A 22,346-nucleotide genomic window follows, 5' to 3' on the forward strand; every position below is an offset into this window, starting at 1 on the left:
ATGGGAGGAGCGCAGAGCAGCTCCTCTCTGTATAAGAAGTGTTGAACGTTCAACAAGGGATTTTACACAGCTACTCAGGAGAAACGAAATGATCTGCCCTGGAGCCGCAGCAAAATGCTGGATGGACACCTACTCCTGGGATGGTTATCGTTCACAGTTATAGTGTATCTTCTCAACTTGCCTGGACCCACCATAGCATATTTCGGGTAAGAGATGACAGACGCACTGTTAAGTCCATGATGCTACTTTTCATTGATTTGATTGGTTCAAAGCAGGTATTTTTTTTTAAATGTCGTAAGTCACTGAAAACTCTTTAGTGAGTTTAGAAAGTGGAATAAGGAAGTTTATTTTTTTAAAGCACTGATTTCGGGTCAGCGAGGTATCACCTGGAGGCCTCACAGCTGGTGTGTGCAGCCGGTTGTCTGCTCAAGAATTTACCTCAGTGAAGGTGCTGCTAATTAAAAAAAAGTAGCAGTGTGTTGGTTATCTTAGAATGACATTAAATCAAATATAATCTAATATAATATAGGTGGAAGTATGTATGATTTTGACCGGTGAGAGCCCCCTCCCCTCCATTCTTTCCCTGACAATTGAGCCAGCGCCCACTGTTCAGTGAGCGCAGCACGTTTGAGTGGCAGGTAGCGGTCAAGGGGTTATTTTGCTGAAACACTTGTAAAATCATATCCTTAGTCGACTCTGAAAACAGCCGTGGAGCCGAAAGGTGAGTGTATATGCCTCAGACTCAACAGCTGGTAACAATAAAGCGATCTGACTGACTGAACTGGTGGCCGAAACGTCTGCTCAGCTTGCACAGAAAAAAATCCCCCCATCCAGCAAAAACATCACACAACTTTGGCAGTTTTTTTCTTCTTCTGCTACCTCCATCAGATAAAAACGGGAGAAACGAAAACAGCTGGAACACGTGTCAGGAAACTAATCTGAAAAATTTAGCGTTTCGTGAATCGCGTCCCGCACTTAACATTGTTTCATTTAGAAAGCGCACACGGGTGTATATTTCAAAGTAAGTCATTCCCAGGGAACGCCTTGGATTTTAGGTGTAGCCCACTATGACCTCCACTTCAGAGTGGCTACTCATGCTGCACTTTGCTTACTCGTACACTCTACACTCTTAGCTTCCTTTTCTGTCTTAGTTACAGAAGAACATTAACAGTGCTGGGAAGCCAAGGTCATTCAAATGAGGTCAGCATGTCAGGTGGGACCGCAGCCATATTTCACCTGGAGCTGGAGAGTTTTAATCCGAAAAGAAACCCACAGACTGGAATGTACCTGTGCAAGTGGAAATGCACATTAAACACATTTAAGATCTTGGTGCTTTTCTGTATTATCTACAAATATCTCTGTTGATGGGTGCTATTAGTGCTCCCCTACAGGGTAGGCACACACACAGAGACAAACGGTTGTAGACTGCAGAGTGATGACACTTGAAGCTTTGCCAGCAGAGTCAAATTTATGGTAGGTATGGGTGTTGTGCAGGATCCAGGAGTGTTAGGTGATCTGGGAACTGATGTGAATCTGCAAGAGAGCACAAGAACTGTCCCCTAAGGGCCCATTAACCTAGTATGTCAGACCTGCCGACCTGTTGAAGTGGGTTTTACATTCTCCTGGAGGCAAATGTTATCTGAATAGTATGTATTCGCTATTGAGTCAAGGCAAAAGAAGTTTTGGAAATAGTAAAACGCTATGTATCTCACAGTAACTGTTTTTCAGATCTCTGGGTAATATTTTTTTCTTTGTTGGGGGGTGGGGGTGGAGTGTTGCACAAAGTGTTGGCACTAATTTTGGAAACTGGGTGATGCAAGCAAGTTGTATGACACCTGCAGTAGTTCCGTGTGATGGAAATATCTCAGCCCCTTCTGAGCAAAGCATCATCATGTCTAATACTCATGCACGTATCAAGTAGTTTCTCTCTCTGCCTCTTGGTCTTTGGTTTCAATTCATTTCTAAAATTGCATTAGAAGGACAAATGTATCACTGCTCTCTGTTTCTGTCTCCCCTCCTGTTGCAGTGTCGCCCTTTGGCAGGCACTTGTATTAAAGATGACGTGCCAAATTGGCACCAAAATCAGCCCTAATGGTTCTAATGGTAATGCATATTTACTTATTCAGTTAGCACTTGCTTTCAATTACCTATGTCAGTCTGTTCTCTATCTGTGGCATGTGTAGTGCAGAGAGACATGTGGTATTACAATACTCCAGATTTATTATTCTGTGGCCCAGGGAGAAAGGAATATGAATGAGTGTCAGTGAATGATTTAGCCTTGCTGCTGAGGAACATGAAACATACTGAAAGAGCCTGCGCAGGTGACACAGATACAAAATGTGACTGCCCCGTGGCCGGCTTCCCAGAAACTCGACACCGGTGACACTCCAGCACAGTCTTGCTCAGCTTTGACCAGGGGGCATACTAACACAAACCTGTTCAAATAAGTATTCCATGAGCACGAGGCATCCCTGGGTACTGATTTACTCAAAATAGAGGGTCAATGTTGCATACCCAATTTCCAAAGTGCGGTGGAGCATAAGTGTAACATAAACACAATCTCTCCTGCCTCTAGTCTGCTGTAGCTGAGGGTGGGGTGGGATTCCTGGCGTAGCCAAGCACCCGCTTAAATTGTCATCCTTTGCCACAAGAATGTGAACACTCATTTTCTTTCCCTCAGCCTGTTGTGGCAGGTGCTGGTTCTGCTAAATCCGTTATCATTAGAGCTTGAATTGGAGATGCTCACTGAGCTTGCCTTACTTACCTTAAGGTTACAGCACCTTGATTAGATATGGCGTTAACTGTCAGCAAAGGGGATGATTTGTTTGCTCAGGTGACCCCGTGAGGGCTTAGAGTGCTCTCTGAGACGACTCTGTTGGTTTAAATTTAAGTTTTGGTAAAAGGCTTGTCATTCTGCGGTCTTGTAAACTGTGCTGGATGTGAGTCCTTACACTGAGTCAAGGGTTTGTTTTTCTTTAGCACACATGCGACATATACAGGAAGGCTGCCCACAGTCATGCAACTGGGATTTACTAATCACAGACGCGCCGCAGCATCCGGAAGAAGCAAATATAGCGGTTGCTATTTAATTGCTGCAATATCCTTAAAATCTCTATCATCGGTTTGATCCTGAAGAGCAGAGCTCCTTTCAGATGCAATTATTGTTTTCAGCGCTCCATTAAGTGAGGCAGTAAGCCAAGAGCAACAGGATAGCAAATGGGATGTGTGTAAATTTATTGAGGAGTGATGTTTCTTTTCTTTTTTCTTCAGTGTGCAGCCCGTCTGAGGATTTTATCATTTTGCTGACTTAGTTCCTGGCATGTATCAAACGGCATTTTTTTTAAGTTTCAAAGGAGCCTTACTTCTTGAGCACAGTGCAAAAATGTTAAAATTTGTTTTTTAAGCAGCTCCATCTAACCATTTCCTTTGGTTCCCTCCTCCCCCCCAACCCTCCTGTCTTCTGGCTTGCCTGCCTTATGTGCGTGCTGGCATCCCTGCAGTGGTTTGTGGGGCGCTTCTGGGTGATTACCACTCATTAGAAGGAGCAGAGTTAGTGCGGGCTCAGGCTGGCGTTGCCTGGCAGACAGTGGTGGCAAGCGTCTCATTACCAGGCCTTAAGGACTGATTAGCCCTGACGTGCAGCAGGGCGGGGAGCACCGTTGATAGAGGGATTTCCCAACTACATAGGATATCCTGTGGCCAAAGCCACACCTCAAAGGGTATCACTTTAGCATGAGCCAAGAAGATAGGATTCTCATGACAGTGTAGTGTAGTGAGATCATGCGAACCTGGAAGCTTAGATAGCTGACCGCTCGTCCCTCTTAAAAGAGAGTTTTGTTTTCTTTATATTTCTGTTTGATACATCCAGATTTGAGCTAAGCCAGGCTTTGCTTTGAGCTCTGTACCCTGTTACATCCTTCTGGAGTCCTGCTATGTTAGTGGGTACCACATGGTGGTGCAGTACTGTCTGAGAGTGCAGGATGGTCTTCCATCAGCTCTTTCTTGTGTATAAATAGGAGACAAAACGTGAAAACATTAAATGTAAATGTAGTGCAACATTTACTTGGCTTATGCCCACTTGTGGTCATCCTGCATGATGGGTTCAAAATGTCTTTGAACTTAAGCTTATAGAGCAAAGCTGTACTTTTTTTTTTTTTTGCACAAATTTACATGTCTTTAAACTGGAAGATGCATAGTGTAGCTGCTGATTTTATGGGTTGAACCATCAGTAATTACAGAGCTTGGTACTCACCTTTGTTAAGAAGAGCTCGGTGGCCCCTGATGTGGGCTGTTATGGGGCTCATACTGTGTAATAACATGGTTGTGATGGATATTTTTGAAGATTGAATGGTTTGGAGAGGCTTTCAAAATGCGTTTGGCGTGCTCACATTTGAAGGAGGTACAGTTCTCGTGTCATCAGGATGCCAAACAGACCACAATTAAGAGACGCTTGATTATAAAAGGGCAGCAGGTCCAGGCGTACATTTCATTGATGGATTGCTTGAAGATACGGAGAGGAAAATCTTCTTGGTTAAAATGCAAACATATGATGATCTTTGCAGATGGAGCTGGAGACATGGGCAATTTGCAAAACAGGAAAACTAATATAGACTCAAGATACTTTTAGTGGTCAGGCATTGATGAGATGATGCTAGTTAGTGTGACCACTGTGTCCTGTGTTTTCCATCCTTGACCACAGGCGAGTTTTCTCTGCGTAGTTTGTGGGGATAGAAGAGACATGGCACCTCACACGTGACAAGATTAGCAGACTGTCAAAACCCTCACTTAAAACTTTGGCCTTCCAGAGAATATCTGCTTTTATCACATCCAAGAAAAATAGATTTTGATACATTTAGTGTCTTTTAAAAAAAAAAATCAAACAGATTATTTCTGCAGCAGTCAGCATAAAACCCTTTTTTTAGTATCATCCACCTGTTTGCAGGGTAACCAGAGTTTATCTTGCATAAACACGATCATATAGAAGACTAAGCTGATGTGCACTCAGATGCTTCACTGGGATGGGTGTGCTTATATACTCTAAGATTCTCCCAAAAGGCTTATTTATCCATAAAGGCAGAATATTAGTTTGAGAATGGACACAGTGAGACACACACTGATGTGAACAGGCCAAGGCACGGAAGACGTTCTGCGATTCACCCTGGGGCAGATTTCATTTCACGTTGAAAGTGGCCCATTTGCATGACGTTCAGCTGCTTTTTAAATCATCAAGCACTTGTCAAGAGTCAAACTTTTCTCACTCCCGTTAACATACGAGTCACGAGTGAGCACAAAAACAGCCGAAAAAATCGTTGTCAGACGCGGTTAATCGACACTTCGCGTCTTTAACTTTGAAAAATGCTGTGACAAAAGGTATTTGGGCTTTAATATTTGAAATGAGATTTAAAGGAATAACATGTTATATGTGGAAAAAAAAAGTACTGTGTTTGTATCTGCTTTGCTGAATTTCTCTGACCTTAAAGTCTCACCAAATAGCCACAGTGTGGTTCAGCACGTGGAATCGGTGAGAGCCGAGTACAGTATGTGTGCCTGAGTGTGTTTGGTGTGTCGGTGCGCTGGTACAGGGCTACTCTGTGCCATGGTGTGGGCTAGAACTGGGGAGTCATGCGGACACTGCTGCACGCCCAATCTGTGCCAGTCACACAGTGACTATAACTGAGCTGCTGACCTTAGAAGCCTCGAGTTCTCACATAGCAGTTAAACCTCTTACCATGCCCCGCACTCCCATTCCCAGGGCCAGATCCTATAGTGCTGCCACTCGGCTACCAGTTTCCACATTCACAGTCGTGGATTAAAAAGTTAGGCTGGACACTAGATTTTTTCCCCCCCTTTTCCTACTTTTTTGACCTGTAAAACAAAAGTATTTTCTAGTGAAACTTATTACCCATGCGTAGTATCATATACATTTAAAATATCAGAGTCCTGTCTCCTTCAGATACTTTATGGGAGTAGTCTGACATACCCTCTGTGGGTTGTAAATGACCAGAAACGACAGCAGATGACATAACTTTGGGTCATATCCTGTTAAGTCATACAAGATAGCGGACTTCCCCCCCTAGCTTTGTGAACAGCAGTACTTCTAGACATTGCACGACATTCCCACTACGCAGAAAGGCTCATTACTCAACTAATAATGACTTACTTAAGTCCCAGGCCAGTACCACTTTGTTTTGTCGTGTTACTGCACTGTGTCAGTCACAGCTTGTTAGAAGCAATCACAACACCCAGCGCTTTCAACTAGGGACTTATCTTATCTTAGCCATATACACAATCGTTTACTCTTTCCCCCATTTTTTGTTTTTGTTTTAATGATTCGGGGAATTAACAGTTTCTTTCACCATGGAGAAAACGCCTGAGGTCAGTGTAGGATTTCTTCTCTTACACTTCTTCTTGGAGGTGAACAACAGCAACCAGAGAGTCATTCGACACTGATACATGGTTTCTCCAATTATTCATGTCTAAGCTGTGGAGCAGATTGTCAGCAATGGTTAGAGAGGGCCAGTGGGAAAACACTACACACGCTCACATTCCTACTACCTCTGGCATGGCCTGGGATACACCAGATGGGACTTGGGCAGGGTGGTCTGAAGTTCATCCAACATTTCTGAGAAAAGCACACAACTTTCTCCCCCCCCCAAAAGGAGGATTTTTAAATGCTGTTATGGCAGCAGGAAAAAGTGAAAGGAAAAGAAAAAGGGATCGCCGATGGTAAGCCTAATTTACTGCAAAAACTCAGAGTTTCAGAGTAATATGCTTTCTTACATTGCACATATTAATATCAGGTGAGCACGGCAGTTTGTCTTCATCACAGTTAAACTTTTCCAGAACACATGTTCACGTCTATCATTGTCTTGTGTAGGTTAAGGTCGTAGACGGCAATAGTTTTGTCTAGAGACCGTTTTGTTTTGAGCCAACAGCTGGGTTGGAATGATTGACATTCGTTTAGACTAACTGACCAGTGGGAATAGGGGAAGTTTGGAGAAAAGGGGAAAAAAGGAGGAGAAGAAGGAGGGGGGTTGGTTGTGATCTAGGAGACAGTAGACCACACAACCTGCAAGTTGAGGCTGATGGAGAAATTGTGGCTTTTGTGCTTTTTTTTTTTTCCTGTCTGGGCGCATTTAGCCACAACTTGTAGGTGTTGACTTAAGGTTGTAAGACTCCACGTGCGTGTGCACATAGATCCATGCGTGTAGCTGCGTGAATTCTTACCCCAAAAAACAGAAAACTGAAAGTTTTTTTTGTTTGTTTTACTGTATTAACTTGTTGTTTTATTTAAGAAAACATATTTTCAATGATATTGCTCAGCAGGTGGTTTTCTTATCTCCAGGGGGTGATTACACACTAGGTCAGCAATCTGTAATATCATGTTTACTGAATATGGATATCTCCTACAGAGGCTGCAGATCCTAACATAGAAAGCATCCATACAGAGCCGCAGCTCGAGCCCTGTACGTTCTCTTAATTCTTTAAGACTCATCCCTTCTTATGTATCGTCAGCAAAAATTTCTGTTTGGCCGCCAACTGTTCAAAATTCAAACGCACATTAACAAAAAGGAGAAAATAACCTCTTATTCAACAACCAGATGTTTGGCGTGTTTGCTTGATTTAGATTTGCTTTTTCTAAGGTTTTCAACTTTAGACTCTCGAGATTAATGTCTATACAGAGACTGTTAATATATGTCTCTGTGGGCACATGAGCACCATGAGTAATTAACAAGCTGCGTTTGTAGTCTGAGAAAGAATTTGTTTAGGCCTAGCACATTTAAGTAATAGGATTTTTTTTCTGACTATGACAGATAGTAGGTATTCTTAGCTGTCTACATACCTTACTAATAAAGAAAGAGCAGAATTACCAGCTGAGGGTCACTTCCAGGAGTGCAATGTAAAGTCAGAGAGCGAGTGATGATGGCAAAGTTTAGAGTTAGTCAATGATTTCCTTGAAGGATTGACTGTCGTGCTCCGCCGCGTGAAATGGGCCGTTTTCGCTGAACCTGCTGCATTGGAAAATGTATATAAAGTAAATGTCACGGGCAATGGGAGGTGCTGACAGGTGGAGAGAAAGGACTAAACAAACTGCACTGTTACCAAGTGAAAGACAGTGGAGGAGGTGCAGCGTGAGAGTAGGTCAGTGATGTCTGCACAGTGTGTAGAGGCAAGAGTGTGAATGGAAAAAGCAAAGCTGAGCAAACATCAGCAGGAATCCCACCTCACATGGGATAATAATGAGTTTTATATGTTGGTGTTATATTCCGTAATTGGTGTTGCTGTGCCAACACCTCAAACAAAAACACGACAGAAAATGGACCGTGATGTGAAAACACATGTTCGTGCTTTCTTATTCACTGTGGGGAAGATACTGCGAAGATGCATGCGCGTTGCTTTGAAGCGCGCACGTTTCGTGATAATCACGTGGATTCAGGATGGATGCTTTTAATGGACGTGATATAAACGACATGTAGGAGTGAAAACTGTTGGATGTGTTGATGTGAACACGAATCTGACAAGGTTAATTATAGGTAACTTTAAAAAATTGGATATCTACACGGTGTATTAGCAGCTGTCTTTGCGTCGTTCACCTTTGACCTTTTCTGTGAATTACATTTATTCTAGAAAAAGTGGTCCCATATTTTTTAAGAAACGCTCTCATGGAGCGAGCGATTGTTGTCACCGTTGCAGGAAGACTCCAGTTATTCCTTTTTGTCCGAGTCTCAGAGTCGACTTTATGATTGACCCAGGTTAACTCTTATCCAATTCTTTTCCTCTTAGCGAGTTGAATGAGTTCATTCTTCAGCAAACAGCAGTGTGATTTATTTATTTATTTATTTTCTCAGATCATCTTATTGGAATGTGTGCGACCCTTTTGTGTGATAGCAGGGGTCACTGTCCTTCATCCAGGGAAAATATTATCTTGAATCCAGCGAATTTGAATCGGATTAAAATGAACAGCTCCTCTCATCAAGTATTAAAAAGTGCATCCATTTGTAAACATTTTTTTTAAATATAGAAGAAAATAAAGCACGGTACATCTGCGATACTATTTGACTGCGTTCTCGTCTGCCACAGAGTGGAAACATTGCACAAGAGTGAGCTTTGGCCAGTAGTTTCTTCTCCAGAGATGTGAAGAAGTATTTCTCTGCTCGAATGTCCCTCTCCTCCTCGCTTTGCCTTCAGGCTTTCTTTGCAGCTAGCTAGAACCCCCCCCCCCCCACCTTTCTTTGAAAAAGAGACAATGGTGCTGAGATCAGTGTCGTGTCATCTTTGGCTTCCCTCCAGCTTCACACTTACCATCATTTTTGTCTCAGACAAGTAGACGTTGCCGAGGCATCTGAGGCCTGTCGTTCTAATACTTGCAGGCATGTAGGGGTTTGGGAAGGTCTGAGCTGATACGTGTTACTGTGCATGTCTTTCTGAGGAATGTCCACAGCATATTGGTATTCGTATATTTCAGCTACCATTAGCAGTCTTTCCAAAGCAGTACACTTAATCAATGTCTCTGTGTTCATTTCCAGACATTTGCATGAGCAAAATGTTGTGTGCATTAAAAAAAGTCTTACATGTTCTTTAACATGACAGGTTCTTTGCTCTGCAGCGTTATTCAATCCCTGACATTCGCTTGCAAAAGAAGTGCTGAGGAAAGGTTGGCAATCGTACGCGACACGCCGGGCCCGTTGGATTTGTTTGTTTAGAGACTTTATGTTTGTTTCCTTGACATTGCAATCAGAGTGTCTTAACAAAGCGTGAAACAATTTAGAGGAAAATGTCAGTTGTTCAGAGAAAGACACCCTTTGCCTCGCTGCGTACGCCTCAAACCATACATTTTTCTTATTCTCCAAGTGTGTTGGGAGGGCGATCTCTGTCAAGACGCAGCTTGCCAGGTTTCCATTTGAACTTGCTGTCAGACAAGTTAAGAATAGGCAAACACACTTTGCAAAAAGAAAACCGTTCGACCCATTCTGAAAGCAAACCCCGAGGACTCCTTTTTTGATTTGACTACACGGATTCTCAACCAGACTATGAATTTATTGTAAAGAAAAATATCAAATAACATCTGTGAACTATTAAGTTCACTGATATTAAATTGAGCACTCGAGGGGAAACATTTCAGTCGGTTATTGGACTTAATAAAACAAATCTTGTGTTGAATAAATCCTGTGACCTTCTGTTCGTGACTCAAGTGATCATGAGTGGTGACAGAATATTCTCTGAAAAATAATAAAGAAGTCTAAAATGTGAGTAATGCGAATCAGCGCTCATCGCTTCTGGTACATTAACTAACCAGGTGTAGACAGTGAGCAGGTGCTCTGCACCTTTACAAAAATATTGCAGAATTTATTTCCATCTTCTTTTCAGACTGCTTGGCTGTAGTAAACTGTGAGGCAACGTTCCCATTTGCTGCGGTTACGCTTCACAGTTATAAAGTTGGACTTCTTTTAATTGGTTTGGCTGTATGCATACTTTTAGCAACCAGGAACGGATGGACAACAATTTATGACTGTTGGTATATTAGTGCTGTGATAGTGGAAATATGAAGGATTAAAGTGTTAATCTTAAATGCTAAATATGTTTTGTCATCACAGCTGAAAGCAGCAAACATTGGCCCAAAAAATAAATGCAGTTCCGATTGCTCTCTTTTCAAAATAAAATAATTCTTCACTGTCTCTCAAGTACGCTTTTTCAGATGTTGTGCCTTGGTGTTGACATGTGCAAGCTGTAATCCTTAGTGCACTGGAAAATTCAGCCTACACTGAATGCCAGAAGTCCAGATCATTGATAAATAATCTCATTGATAAATACTGTGTCGCTCCTTGCACGAGTATCCTTCAAAAGTCTGAAGTCCGGCTGCAAAAAGCACACAGGCCAGAGAGCTTGTGCATTTTGTGAGTTCAGTAAATCCATTTATTCTTCAGTTTCACTTTAACAGTGTAAAGGAGGCCAGAAATTACACATAATGAACAACTAGGGTGCCAGTCCTGTCAGTTGGTGTGACCAAAATGGTCACAGGCTGACGGTCATGTCCCCCGTGTGTGTTTATGAAAGTAATGCCCTGCGCTCTCCATCACAACCTCAGAACGCTGGTTATAGGTTTTGCCAGCTATGTGGCAGTCCCCGCTTTGTGTGTTTTATATATGCATCCCTTAAATAAACTGACGAAAGGAGTGCAAGTCTGCCACATGTTCTCCATACCATGTTTAGAATTGAAATTCTTACTTGCTGTATTTAAAGTACTTTGCAGCTGTAGGATGAATACAGGTGCCTCATTTATGCAGTTGTTCTTAGAGTCTTAAGCTCATTCCTGATGGTCTGCCTTTGTTTGATTCATAAATGTTGCTGAGCGTAATAATAAACAACAAATTTTGTTTAAGCATTATTTAAAAATATAATTTCTAACTTGTACTCGCTTCATCAAGAGCGCTGGGATTAACTTTAACCATTGGCTGTCTGGAGCACCGTGTCATTTCCCAGTAGCCTGAGGGCCACTTTGGGCTACTGTGAACAGTCATCTTGACAGTTTGCTACATTATATGTAGCAAACAGGAGTGAGTTGAAAGACCTCTCAGACACCCTTGACTCCCGCAGACTGCATGCATCTCCACAGCATGCTTAGCATCAGAGTTCACACCCCAAAGACTTGCACAGATGTGCACTTGAATCTGCTCATTCTCGCTTTCTGCAAGGGAGTGCTTCTTAACAGGTAACACCTGTTAAGAAGGTCTTCTTCAATATAAAAGGTTAAAAAAAAGGTCTGGGTCTGGGTGGACTGTAGCTTAAACACACACCCTTCTTGTGGCGGTGTATCTTAAGTTCAGTTTCAGGGGATTTTGTTTGATACTTTTGTTTGTCAAAAAATAAAGCTGCAGAGTTCAAGGTTTTCTTTGTGGGCATTTTGAGAGCACTGTTAGCATACCTGAAAACCTCAGTGTTGAGATTGGCTGGTTGGTCCCATTGTGTTTATAATGTTGTTAACATTTATTCCAGATAAGTGGGCCAGTTTCAGTGACGGGGTTTTGCTACATACCATAATTAATGATAACTGTGACATTATGTCAAATCAGATAACGATATTATGTCAACATCACAAAATACAAAAGAGCACATGAATTAACTTGTTGTTCTTTTGTAGAGTTTATTTTATTTCATTTTTTTCTTTGTAGATACCGACACTTTCACCATCAACATACTTTCCAGTTTCCAAAGTGGATGTCCAATAATCTTTTGACATAATAATTATGTAGTAAAAAGCCTGATGACCAGGTAGTACTCGATTACAATTTGCATGAACAGAGTGGCGTGGGATGGAGTCAAATTGCTGTTCCAGTCTGCCCCTAAGTGAAACCCCTTGATGACATCATAAATGAGAGTTTAGCCCAGAGTGAGGTGGGACAGACACACAGAACTAAAAAGATCACCACGTTTTATGTCCCCTACAGAAAGTCTAGATTTTCAGATGTAAAGACTTTTATACGATATATAAGACTTTTTATAATGACAGCAGCAATACTGTGTGCCATGTTTAAATCTGTACAGCGAGGTACAACCTGCCACCCATCTGAAGGATCTGGTATAAATATTTAACCAACCATTTGCTGGCTACTGTTTTACTGTAACACGACAGACACGATCACAGAGTACAAATGTTTAAAATGTCCCCACACTAACTGAATGCCTTGTCATCTGCACATTATAACCTCGTACTGCAGTATTAAAGTGTTCAGTATGCAGCTGATGCTGTAAGTTTATTGCTGTAAAATGGAAAAAAAATTGATTTCAGGAACCTTTGGTAGAACGTCAATATACAGCCCATAACCTACGGTCCAGTTGCCCATGTAAATCTTTGTGAATAGGTTGCAATTTTCAGTACAAAGACTTGTGTTCCTACTGGTACTTAAAATGTCACTACAGTAAAAAAAACATAGTAAGTAACCTTTTTTCAGTTTTAAAGGAGAGGAGAAACTAATTACAACTACAGGTATTTTTAAAGCCCACACCACTAATAATACTGTGTACTTACATTGTAAGGGGCAGAGATATTGATTTCCCTGCTTCTGAAATAAAAAGTTACTGAGTACATTTTCTTTTCTGAAAGTACTCCAGAGGCACTCTTACATTAAGTGCCCCGTTTCTTTTAAATTTCCCCGTGGATAAAAACTTCTCACAAAAATGCTAACAGTATAATTTGTTTCTCCTTTGCTTTAAAACAAAAGCTAATTATAACTCCATTGTTCTACAACGGGATTTTTAGGTATCCAAAATTCAAAAGAATTACATGGTAAACCTGACTTTTCCACCACTGCAGAGAATTTGCTCTTTACTCAGACACACCTCCACCGAGAGTTGATCTCAATCTCCAGCAAATGTTGAATTCCCCTGAACATTAACCACTGAACAGCTGAATTCATTTGAACATTAACCAAACTTTTGAGCATTATGTGAGCAGCTGTGCTTCCTGTGCTGTTTATGCAGTATAGCTTTGTCAGTATCCTGTTGTTCTGTCTGAATACTTTATCAAGACAATCCCAGTATCTTTCTGTTTCCAAATGGCTTGTGATGCTTTCTTCCAGGTTGACAGGTAATGAACCGTTGTCTGTCCTGCCACTGAACTCTTTACCAGAGGAGAGCATAGGCAGGGCCCACTTCAAGCTGTGTGACCGGCTCAAACTAGAAAAGAAGCAGCGCAGGATGTGCAGACGAGACCCGGGCGTGGCGGAGACTCTAAGAGAGGCCATCACCATGAGCGCCCTAGAATGCCAGTACCAATTCCGCTTTGAGAGGTGGAACTGCACCTTAGAGGGGCGCCACCGAGCCAACATATTAAAAAGAGGTGATTATTACTACTTTTCTTCCCATTTGAATATGCATTTTATTCTTGTGCACTTAAAACCTAATGTGTGAGTGAGCCAACTCTTTAGAAAACCCTTTATTTTCCTGTCTCCCAATTGCCACTCTCCATCGGGCTTCTCTAGGATTTAAAGAGACGGCCTTCTTGTACGCCATCTCCTCAGCGGGTCTAACTCATGCCATGGCCAAAGCTTGCAGCGCAGGACGCATGGAGCGCTGTACATGCGACGAGGCCCCCGACCTGGAGAACCGTAAGGCGTGGCAGTGGGGAGGCTGCGGAGACAACCTCAAATACGCAAACAAGTTTGTCAAGGACTTCCTGGGCAAACGCTCGAACAAGGATCTACGTGCACGTGTGGACATGCACAATACGAACGTGGGCATGAAGGTAAGTGCGTCAAATGGTCATGACGTACCGACCGATAGCACTATTTACTTACTTGGTCTATCCAATGACGCGATCTAGCTGCACCATGGGAAATGGGGGATTCATTCGTTCTGGAGCTTGACCCGTGCTTCGAGCCAAAAGTCAGCCGACGCAACAAAAGCAAATATCTCAACATCTGCTGCTTTGATCTCAGATCTCCAACTCCTTCTACGACATTGTTGCCTCTTAGAGGTATATGATGGTCTGTGACAGCAACAATATTAGCTAATAATTTATTGAAAACATTAAATTCGACTTCATTTTAATTTGTGACAGTTATTCATCTACATGTCAGCGATGTTGGAAAACTTTTAAGGAGTAACAGTCAAAGAAAAAGAAAGATTTATCAAACTCTAATTTCATAGCAGTATATTTACCCAAAGTGTCAGCTTCACTCGCCTTTTATTAACGCTGCAATTTCTACAGACTTTGAGTTATTCCATACACATGAATCTAACTAGGAAACACACTTCAGTTTGAAGAGGGTCAGAGTTCATATGGCGAGACAGACATTATGTAAACAGAAAGGTTTGCTAATTGCTTGTATGAATCATTTAAACGATGGGAAAATAGCATTAATACAATATACTCTGAGTTCTTTTTGTCGGCAAACATCAATGTGAAGTACCGATTCATTTTGCGCCATATCCCGGATACACTGCATTTCCATATCTTGGCTTTTGCTTTTGTACTGGAGTTTAAACATTACAGCACTGCTGTTTGACTCAAACTGCTCCATCTTAACTGTCTCCAAATATGTAATTAGGATCACCAGATGGGACCTGAACTTCCCTACACCAGGATGATGTTAACTGGGGTATTTTGGGAGAGCAAAATCAATTGAAAATTGTGAAGTGTTTCAAAAATCCAACACACAAGTTTAAAAGAAACCCAGAGTAATGCTGCTGTAAATTTTAGTGAAATCTGAAAGTGTTCATTAGTCAATATTTGGTTTTCTCTCTCAGATTAGATAGGCTAAGAGTCTCATTTGTGCTCTGGTAGAATTCAGTGATTGTTTGTGGTGAGCAAATACGGGTTTTTCATCTTGGAAGTGTTTTTAATAGCAGAATAAATGCTCCTAATATGTCAAGCCAAAGCAAACTAATGGTCTGGAATATATTTCTTTTACTGTGCTTTGTGCCTGTTGTGGCCTTTTTCATTTTGGTTTCAAAATGAATTACAGCTAAAGCACACTTCCCAAATATTAACAGATATAAAACTCTCCCCCAAATGAATGCGAGCTCTTCCTTTTCAACTTGGCTCTCCTAAATCCAGCCTCCTTGGAGATTTTATTTGTGATAAAAGATTTACAACATTGTTTTGGCTCCTTCTTTGTTTTTTTCTTTTCATAATTTGCACATGTAGCGAGGTGTATCGCATTCGCTCAGGATGAATTCCCACGCCGAGGACAAAATTGGAATGTGCGAGCCTCTGCATCCCCCCGACATTTTAAAGGCTGACCTATCAAATTTTCTTGACCTGCTGGTGTGATGAATATGCACTTCCTGCTCCCCGATCTCGCTCACAGTCAGAGAAAAGATTTGTAAATTGTTTCCAAACCCTGTATAAGACAATATGTTATTGTCATTGATTCTCGCGGACACACTCTGCTTTACACATTGTGGTGGATGCAGAAATGAACTCTGGCTGACTGCTAGGGGGTCAAGTGATATTAAAGTAACGTGTTGTGGTCTCTTTAGCTGATAATTCCTCTGTTTCACTTGCAATTATGTGTGATTTTGTGTAAGACAAAAAACGGTTTCTTCGATATTCTTTCTCTTCCCAAACGTTTGCGTGACTTTGCTCTGGGTTATGCCAAAATGACCGCACTATAGCGCTGGGTTGATCAACTCTGGGCTTAAAAAACACATTTTAGTAAAGTACCCAGTACAGGAGGAGGTATGAAGGGTTCCCATAGTTGACTGAATGGATTGTTTTGTGGCTTCTTCTTACCCATAACCTCCCCTCACTTATCATAATAACCACAACTGTTTAATCAAAATTTCATCTGTGGTTATTATAACAAAATCAATCCTCCCACAAACTATAATTCTCTTTTTCTTTTATACAAGAAGCCTCAGACGCCATTGTTCTCCTTTAGTTCACAAGCAATAAGTGAAGTTTTTCCCCTTTAATTATGATATGAAAGAGAGCAATGAATGTAAAATATATGTCTATAACCTTCCCAAGCCGCCGTACTCCACCCAGTTCATCTAGTTGTGAGAATACTTTAATGAATTGGCTCTTTCAAGTTCTGTTTGCTAAACAAAAGCTTGTTAAATTGCATACCTTTCATTGTGTGCCTTCACTGGTTCTCAGTGGTTAACAGTATTGCTCTGTCTCTGGTCCAGGTAATCAAGGCTGGAGTGGAGACCACTTGCAAATGCCACGGCGTATCTGGCTCCTGCACCGTCCAGACCTGTTGGAGGCAGCTCCAGCCCTTCCATGAGATCGGCAAGCAGCTGAAGCAGCGTTACGAGACCTCCGTCAAGGTCGGCAGCTCCACCAACGAGGCCACCGGGGAGGGAGAGATCTCCACGGGCCGCAACCAGCAGCAGCAGCAGCAACAACAACAGCCCCTGCCCGGCCTGAACGATCAAATCCCCCGCACTATGGACTTGCTCCACATCGAGGACTCACCCAGTTTCTGTAGACCCACCAAATATTCACCGGGCACCGCAGCCCGCAAATGCTACAAGGACAAAAACTGTGATGCTATCTGTTGCGGGCGAGGCCACAACACTCAAAGCAGGGAGGTGACCAGGCCTTGCCAATGCCAGGTGCGCTGGTGCTGCTACGTTGAATGCAAGCAGTGCACACAGAGAGAGGAGGTCTACACCTGCAAGGGGTAAACGGGGCACCGTTCAGCCCTTTCAGTCTGAGGAAGGTGGTTGTGTTGAAGAGGAGCATTTTTTTTTCTCATGCAGAGTTTTGCTTTCAGTGTCGGAGCAGCATTCTGCAAGCAAAAAAGGAGCGAGCCAAGAAGCAATAAGCACTTTGAGGGATTTCTGTGGGTTGGGTTTCAGAGGTCCTGCAGAATAAAAACTTTCTCAGACAACTGGGTCAACATCTCAAGCTCTTTATCACAGCGTTACCTTGAAGAGAGACGCTTTCACTTTCCTTTAAGAAAAACAAAAATCTTTGTCATCAATTCACAAGAAAACCGATTAACGCCCAGTTAATGAGGATACAACACAAGGACAGTTACATCAACAGACTGATTTCTGGGGCTTTGCCCAAAGAGGAATGGTGTGTGTTTGTCAATTTTTACGTGTGTACAGTATTTGTAAGCATGTGAACATGAGGTAGATAGCGAGGGGGGGGGAGCGGAAAAATTAAGTGACGACTTTTTATGGCGATTCAAAACCATATACGGAAACTGAAAAAAAAAGGAAAAAGACAGGGTGTAAGAATTACTCTACACGCACATATTTACACTCACACACATTGTGTGTTTGCATATATATATGTACATAAATTCAGTTATATTGTAATGATATTATATAAGCCACTTATCTAACTATGTTAAAACAAACCACTAACCACACAAATGTTTTGTTGTTTGTGTGCTCTTGCTCAGTTTTCTTTTTGATTCATGTTGACAAGGCCCTTTGGAAAGCAGCACGCTTGTGTCTGACATCTTTCTGTGGATAATTTATAGATCCTTTGGGACTACTCCTTCATGAGGAGGAACAAAAATATCTTTAATTTTTTCTTTTTTTGTAATATTGTAATATGAAGCTGTTAGTGCATACATTAACAGAAGATAACTAAACCAGTCAGTTTAGGCTATTCTCGGCCAGTGTTCAGGGAATAACTTAAACCACTATATGTGTTTGACTAAACCAGAAAGAACATCTGAATCCAAGGTGGAGATGACAGCGGCCTTGTTATTACAGTCAAAAGCATAGCAACAGGTGATCTCTTGATCAGCAGAAGGCCCACGTGAGACTCGGATCAAAAAGTGTAGAGCTTTGTGAAGCTTAAATCTACTTTGTAGTTCTAAAGAAAACTGTGGAGAACTGGAGGAATTTAACTCCCTGCCATTTCGTATTCTTCCTTCCTCTTCTGCTTCCACAAATTTGATTGAGCCATATGAAATACATTGACACGCAGTGTGTACAGTGGAAGTTCAAACAGTATGGGGCGACTGACTTTTTGTTCAAGTGAAGATGAAAGCACAAGCCTCTTAGCTAATATAAAGATCTATTATAAAACTAATATTTGTGTAATTGTTCCGCAAATTTATGTCTACGTTTTACTAATCGGCTGTCTTCTTTCTGAAGTCAGTGAAGTTGTTTTTATAAGTTAACTTTACCTTTTCATCTTATTGCTGAGCACCTTTTGACACAGTTAACACAACGCAGCATGCTGACCCCACCATACAAGAGTGACGGTTTGACACTGCAGGAAGTACTGCGTGGTATGAAATAATAAACTTCAGTCTGGTTTTTCCTTAGCCTATCATAAAGAAACAGAGGAAACTGCTACTTTTAACAAAATTTGCCCATCAGCACCTCTAAACTCACTGTTTGGCCTCCTATATCTTGTTTGTTTAATCCAGGAAGTTAAACCACGCCTCGTCTTTGTTACGCTTTTTTGTACATATTAAACAGACAGGATGTAACTTGTTAATCAGTGAACCTTAAAGGTACTGAAAGGTGGCTTTTGATACCTTAGGGCACATTTCAGTCTCGCTGTGTCCAAGTTTGCGGCGTTTATGCAAAGCTAACTAGCTGACTGATAAGAAGAACATGCAAATTGTTTCCATTACAGTTTTATGAGAAATGCCTCTGTGCACACAAACAATGCAGACAAAATTTTGTCATATTCTCAGCACTTAGTGCTTAGAAACATTATATTTTATCAAATACAGGACCTTATAGGCCATATTTTAGATTGGTGTGAATTAACTACTGAGTGAGGGACCCAGCTTTGTATTATAGCACCATTCACGCACTGAAGCCCAAAAGCCCTTTAAAGTATTTAAAGATCTGTATTTATGGATACAGTGCAGTGCAGAATCTTTTTTTCTTCTTGTTTTTTATTAAAAAATGTAAATAGCAAAGGTTTCTTCTCCTGTGGTATAGAGACAAAAGTGAGGCACATGTTCAACTCTCACAAGCATCTGAAACACAAATTGAAATTAAATAAATGAGTGAAGCATTTGCTGAAACGGCATACAGCTGCTGAAACGAGATGATTACGGATTTCAATCATCAATGCTGCACAGTGCATTTTTAAAAAGGAGTTTCACAGTGATTTAAATCAAAGCTCCCTCTGATAAGAAGAGAACCGTGCATGGCTTATTTGTCTAAAGGAGATGAATTCCAAGCATTTTGATATGAGATGGCATGCCAAATAAAGACTGGTCAAAACATATACATAGAACTTTGCACGCTACATGGAAACCATAATAGCTATGCAGAGACGCAAAGCACAAATGCCTGCTTGCCACAGCTTCTGGTGTGTGTTTGCGCCACACACTCCGCCTCAGCCCAAACATGGTGAGGTTCTCTACCATTGAACGGATTCAAAACAGACACGACAGGAAATGCAAACAGATTGCATTTTTGTTTGTTTATAGATTGTACATAGGCGTAGAAATTTAGTCCAGAAAAGAGGAGCATGATGCAGCAGTCCGCTGGGTTTTTAGATGTCACAGTCATCCACGCTCTCAAATCCAAAACTCTGCACTGTTTAGTCATCAGTGGATCATGTACAAAATTCTATGTTGTAGAGAAAAGAAAGATAAATTATTTTTTAAATATATTATGAGCATGTGTTTAGTGTAAATAACTTCAAAGTCTAAATTGATTTTATATCCTGTATTTTTTACTCTGTTTTCTTTTTGGGTGTTTGTTCCTTTTGGGGTGGAGGCTTCGAGAAGCAGTGTATACTATCAACATATTTCATTTTATATCTCAAGATTGTTATCTAAGCACTAACAAATCCTAACAAAATTCAAATCAGCTCACTTTTAGTTGGTTTAATTCACTCGCGGTAATGCAGTTTCTGAAAGCATGCAAAGAAAATCACAGTTATCAAGAATATTTTATAGAACTTAATCTTGTATAATCAGCGGTTTTGTGAAAGGACTGATGATCAGTATGGACTTGTTCACCTTAGGGTCACTTTACATGTACATGTACTTTTTGTTAGGATTTGTGCTGTGCTTGTAAAACAAAGATAAAATACACCAGCTATGTATTGTCCTTTGTGATAATATTACACCAACAAAGCTTTGTCCATGTTCACTTATTCATGTCTTATGGGAACTCTAAATTATTTTCCTCTACCTCATGTGTATAGCTTGTAGGTTTAAACAGATCACAAATGACTGGTAAGAATGTATTTAAGTTATTTAACATCTTTGTATAACAAAGGCGGAAAAAATCTGAAATAATAAATGGATTTTTAAATTATTTAATATGTACGTGCATTATTTGGTAGCATTGAAGTTTAATTAGTATATCATGCCTTGAATTTAAAGTTCTTCCATTACTGATGACACATATTTGCTGGATTCAGCCTCTGAAAATGTGAAATTAATAGTGATGTGCGGATCGATCCTGAAATATCGATTCCTCCGATACCAATCATTTATGTTCTAGAATCGATTCTCACATTAAAATATCGATATTTTAGTAATTTAGGGTAAATTTGTAGTTTATCATTAACAGGAACACAGTGGAAAGAAACTATAACATTCGGATTGTCTACATTCGAAGGAACAACTTCCTCTTCCGGGTTTCATAGTCATGTGTGAAATATAGCTGTATAAATGTGTCGCAGCCCCTTGGCGTGCGCACTCACAAGAATGGCTGAGCGTAATTGGAGTCATGTGCGGACGTATTTTACCTCCACAAACAGCTGAGGCATGGTTTACGATACATGTGGCAAAAAAGTGAGGTGCTGTGGCAACACCACTGACCTTGTCAAACACCTCAGAGTAAATCATATCACAGAATATGACGAGCATATGTTGAGGCGAACTGAAGAGGAGGAGTGGACAGGTGCTGCTAGGGCGAGACAGATGTCTCTCACTGAGTCCTTTAGTGCTGCAGGCAGGCAAGGTGTTCAAATAGTGCAAAACTTCAGTTTTTTATTTCTATATGATGAACTCTGCATTATTAAGTGATAAGAACAAGTAATCTGATGTCCTGTAATCATTATGACGCTATAATTTGAGATAGAATAAATTAAATACGTTTTGTATAGGGTATCGGTATCGTATCAGTATCGTCGATACCACCCTGAATTTTACTTGGTATCGGATCGGAAAGGAAATCAGTGGTATCGCACATCACTAGAAATTAATATGTTCATTCCTGGCTCCTTTCTTAGGTACACATGTTCAACTGCTCATGAATGCAAATATGTAACCAGCCAATCACATGGCAGCAGCTCAATGCATTTAGGCACGTAACAAGTCAAGACAATGTGCTGAAGTTGAAACAAGGTGACATGGTGCCAGACCGGCTGGTCTGACTATTTCATAAACTGCTGATTAACTGGGATTTACCCACACAACCATCTCTAGGGTTTACAGAGAATGGCCCAAAGTAGACCTGGGTTCAAATCCACCATCTAGCAGTAGAGTTTGTATGTTTGTCTGCGGGGGTTCTCTTCAGGTACCCCACTTCCTCCCGCAGTTCAAAGACATGCAGTTAGTGGGGTTAAGTTAATTGGTTATTCTAAATTGCCTACATGGCTGTCTGTCTCTCTGCGTTGGCTGTCCAGGGTGTACCCCACCTCTTGCCTTATGGTAGCCGTGTCAGGCTCCAGCCCTGCGCGACCTTGATAAGGATAAGCGGAAGCGAATGGATGGATGGATAATTCAAAATAGAGAAAACTTCTGGTAGTTGATCATGATCAGCAGTCCTCCAGAGGTCAAAGGAGAATGGCAGTAGAAAGCCAGTACTAACCCAAATAACCACTTATTACAGAACAGCATCTGTGAATGCATGTCAAAACATGTCGAACTTTGAAGCCTGTCTACAGCAGCAGAAGACCACACTGGGTGCTACTCTTGTAAGCTAGGGACAGGAAACGTAAGCTACAA

The 22,346-nt window shown here is 41.2% G+C and overlaps 1 protein-coding gene across 1 annotated transcript; it reads left to right on the forward strand.

The window, feature by feature from the left end:
* Positions 1-20,683, forward strand: wnt9a (wingless-type MMTV integration site family, member 9A; the record flags this gene model as incomplete). The annotated part of the gene is given in 5 exon segments (XM_080907450.1): positions 1-42; positions 46-206; positions 13,578-13,837; positions 13,980-14,242; positions 16,633-20,683. Coding segments are annotated over 5 exon segments (1,227 nt in total). The 3' UTR covers positions 17,134-20,683.
* Positions 20,684-22,346: the final 1,663 nt, after the last annotated feature.

Source organism: Rhamphochromis sp. 'chilingali' (assembly GCF_963969265.1).
Source record: "Rhamphochromis sp. 'chilingali' genome assembly, chromosome: 16".
NCBI classification, from domain to species: domain Eukaryota; kingdom Metazoa; phylum Chordata; class Actinopteri; order Cichliformes; family Cichlidae; genus Rhamphochromis; species Rhamphochromis sp. 'chilingali'.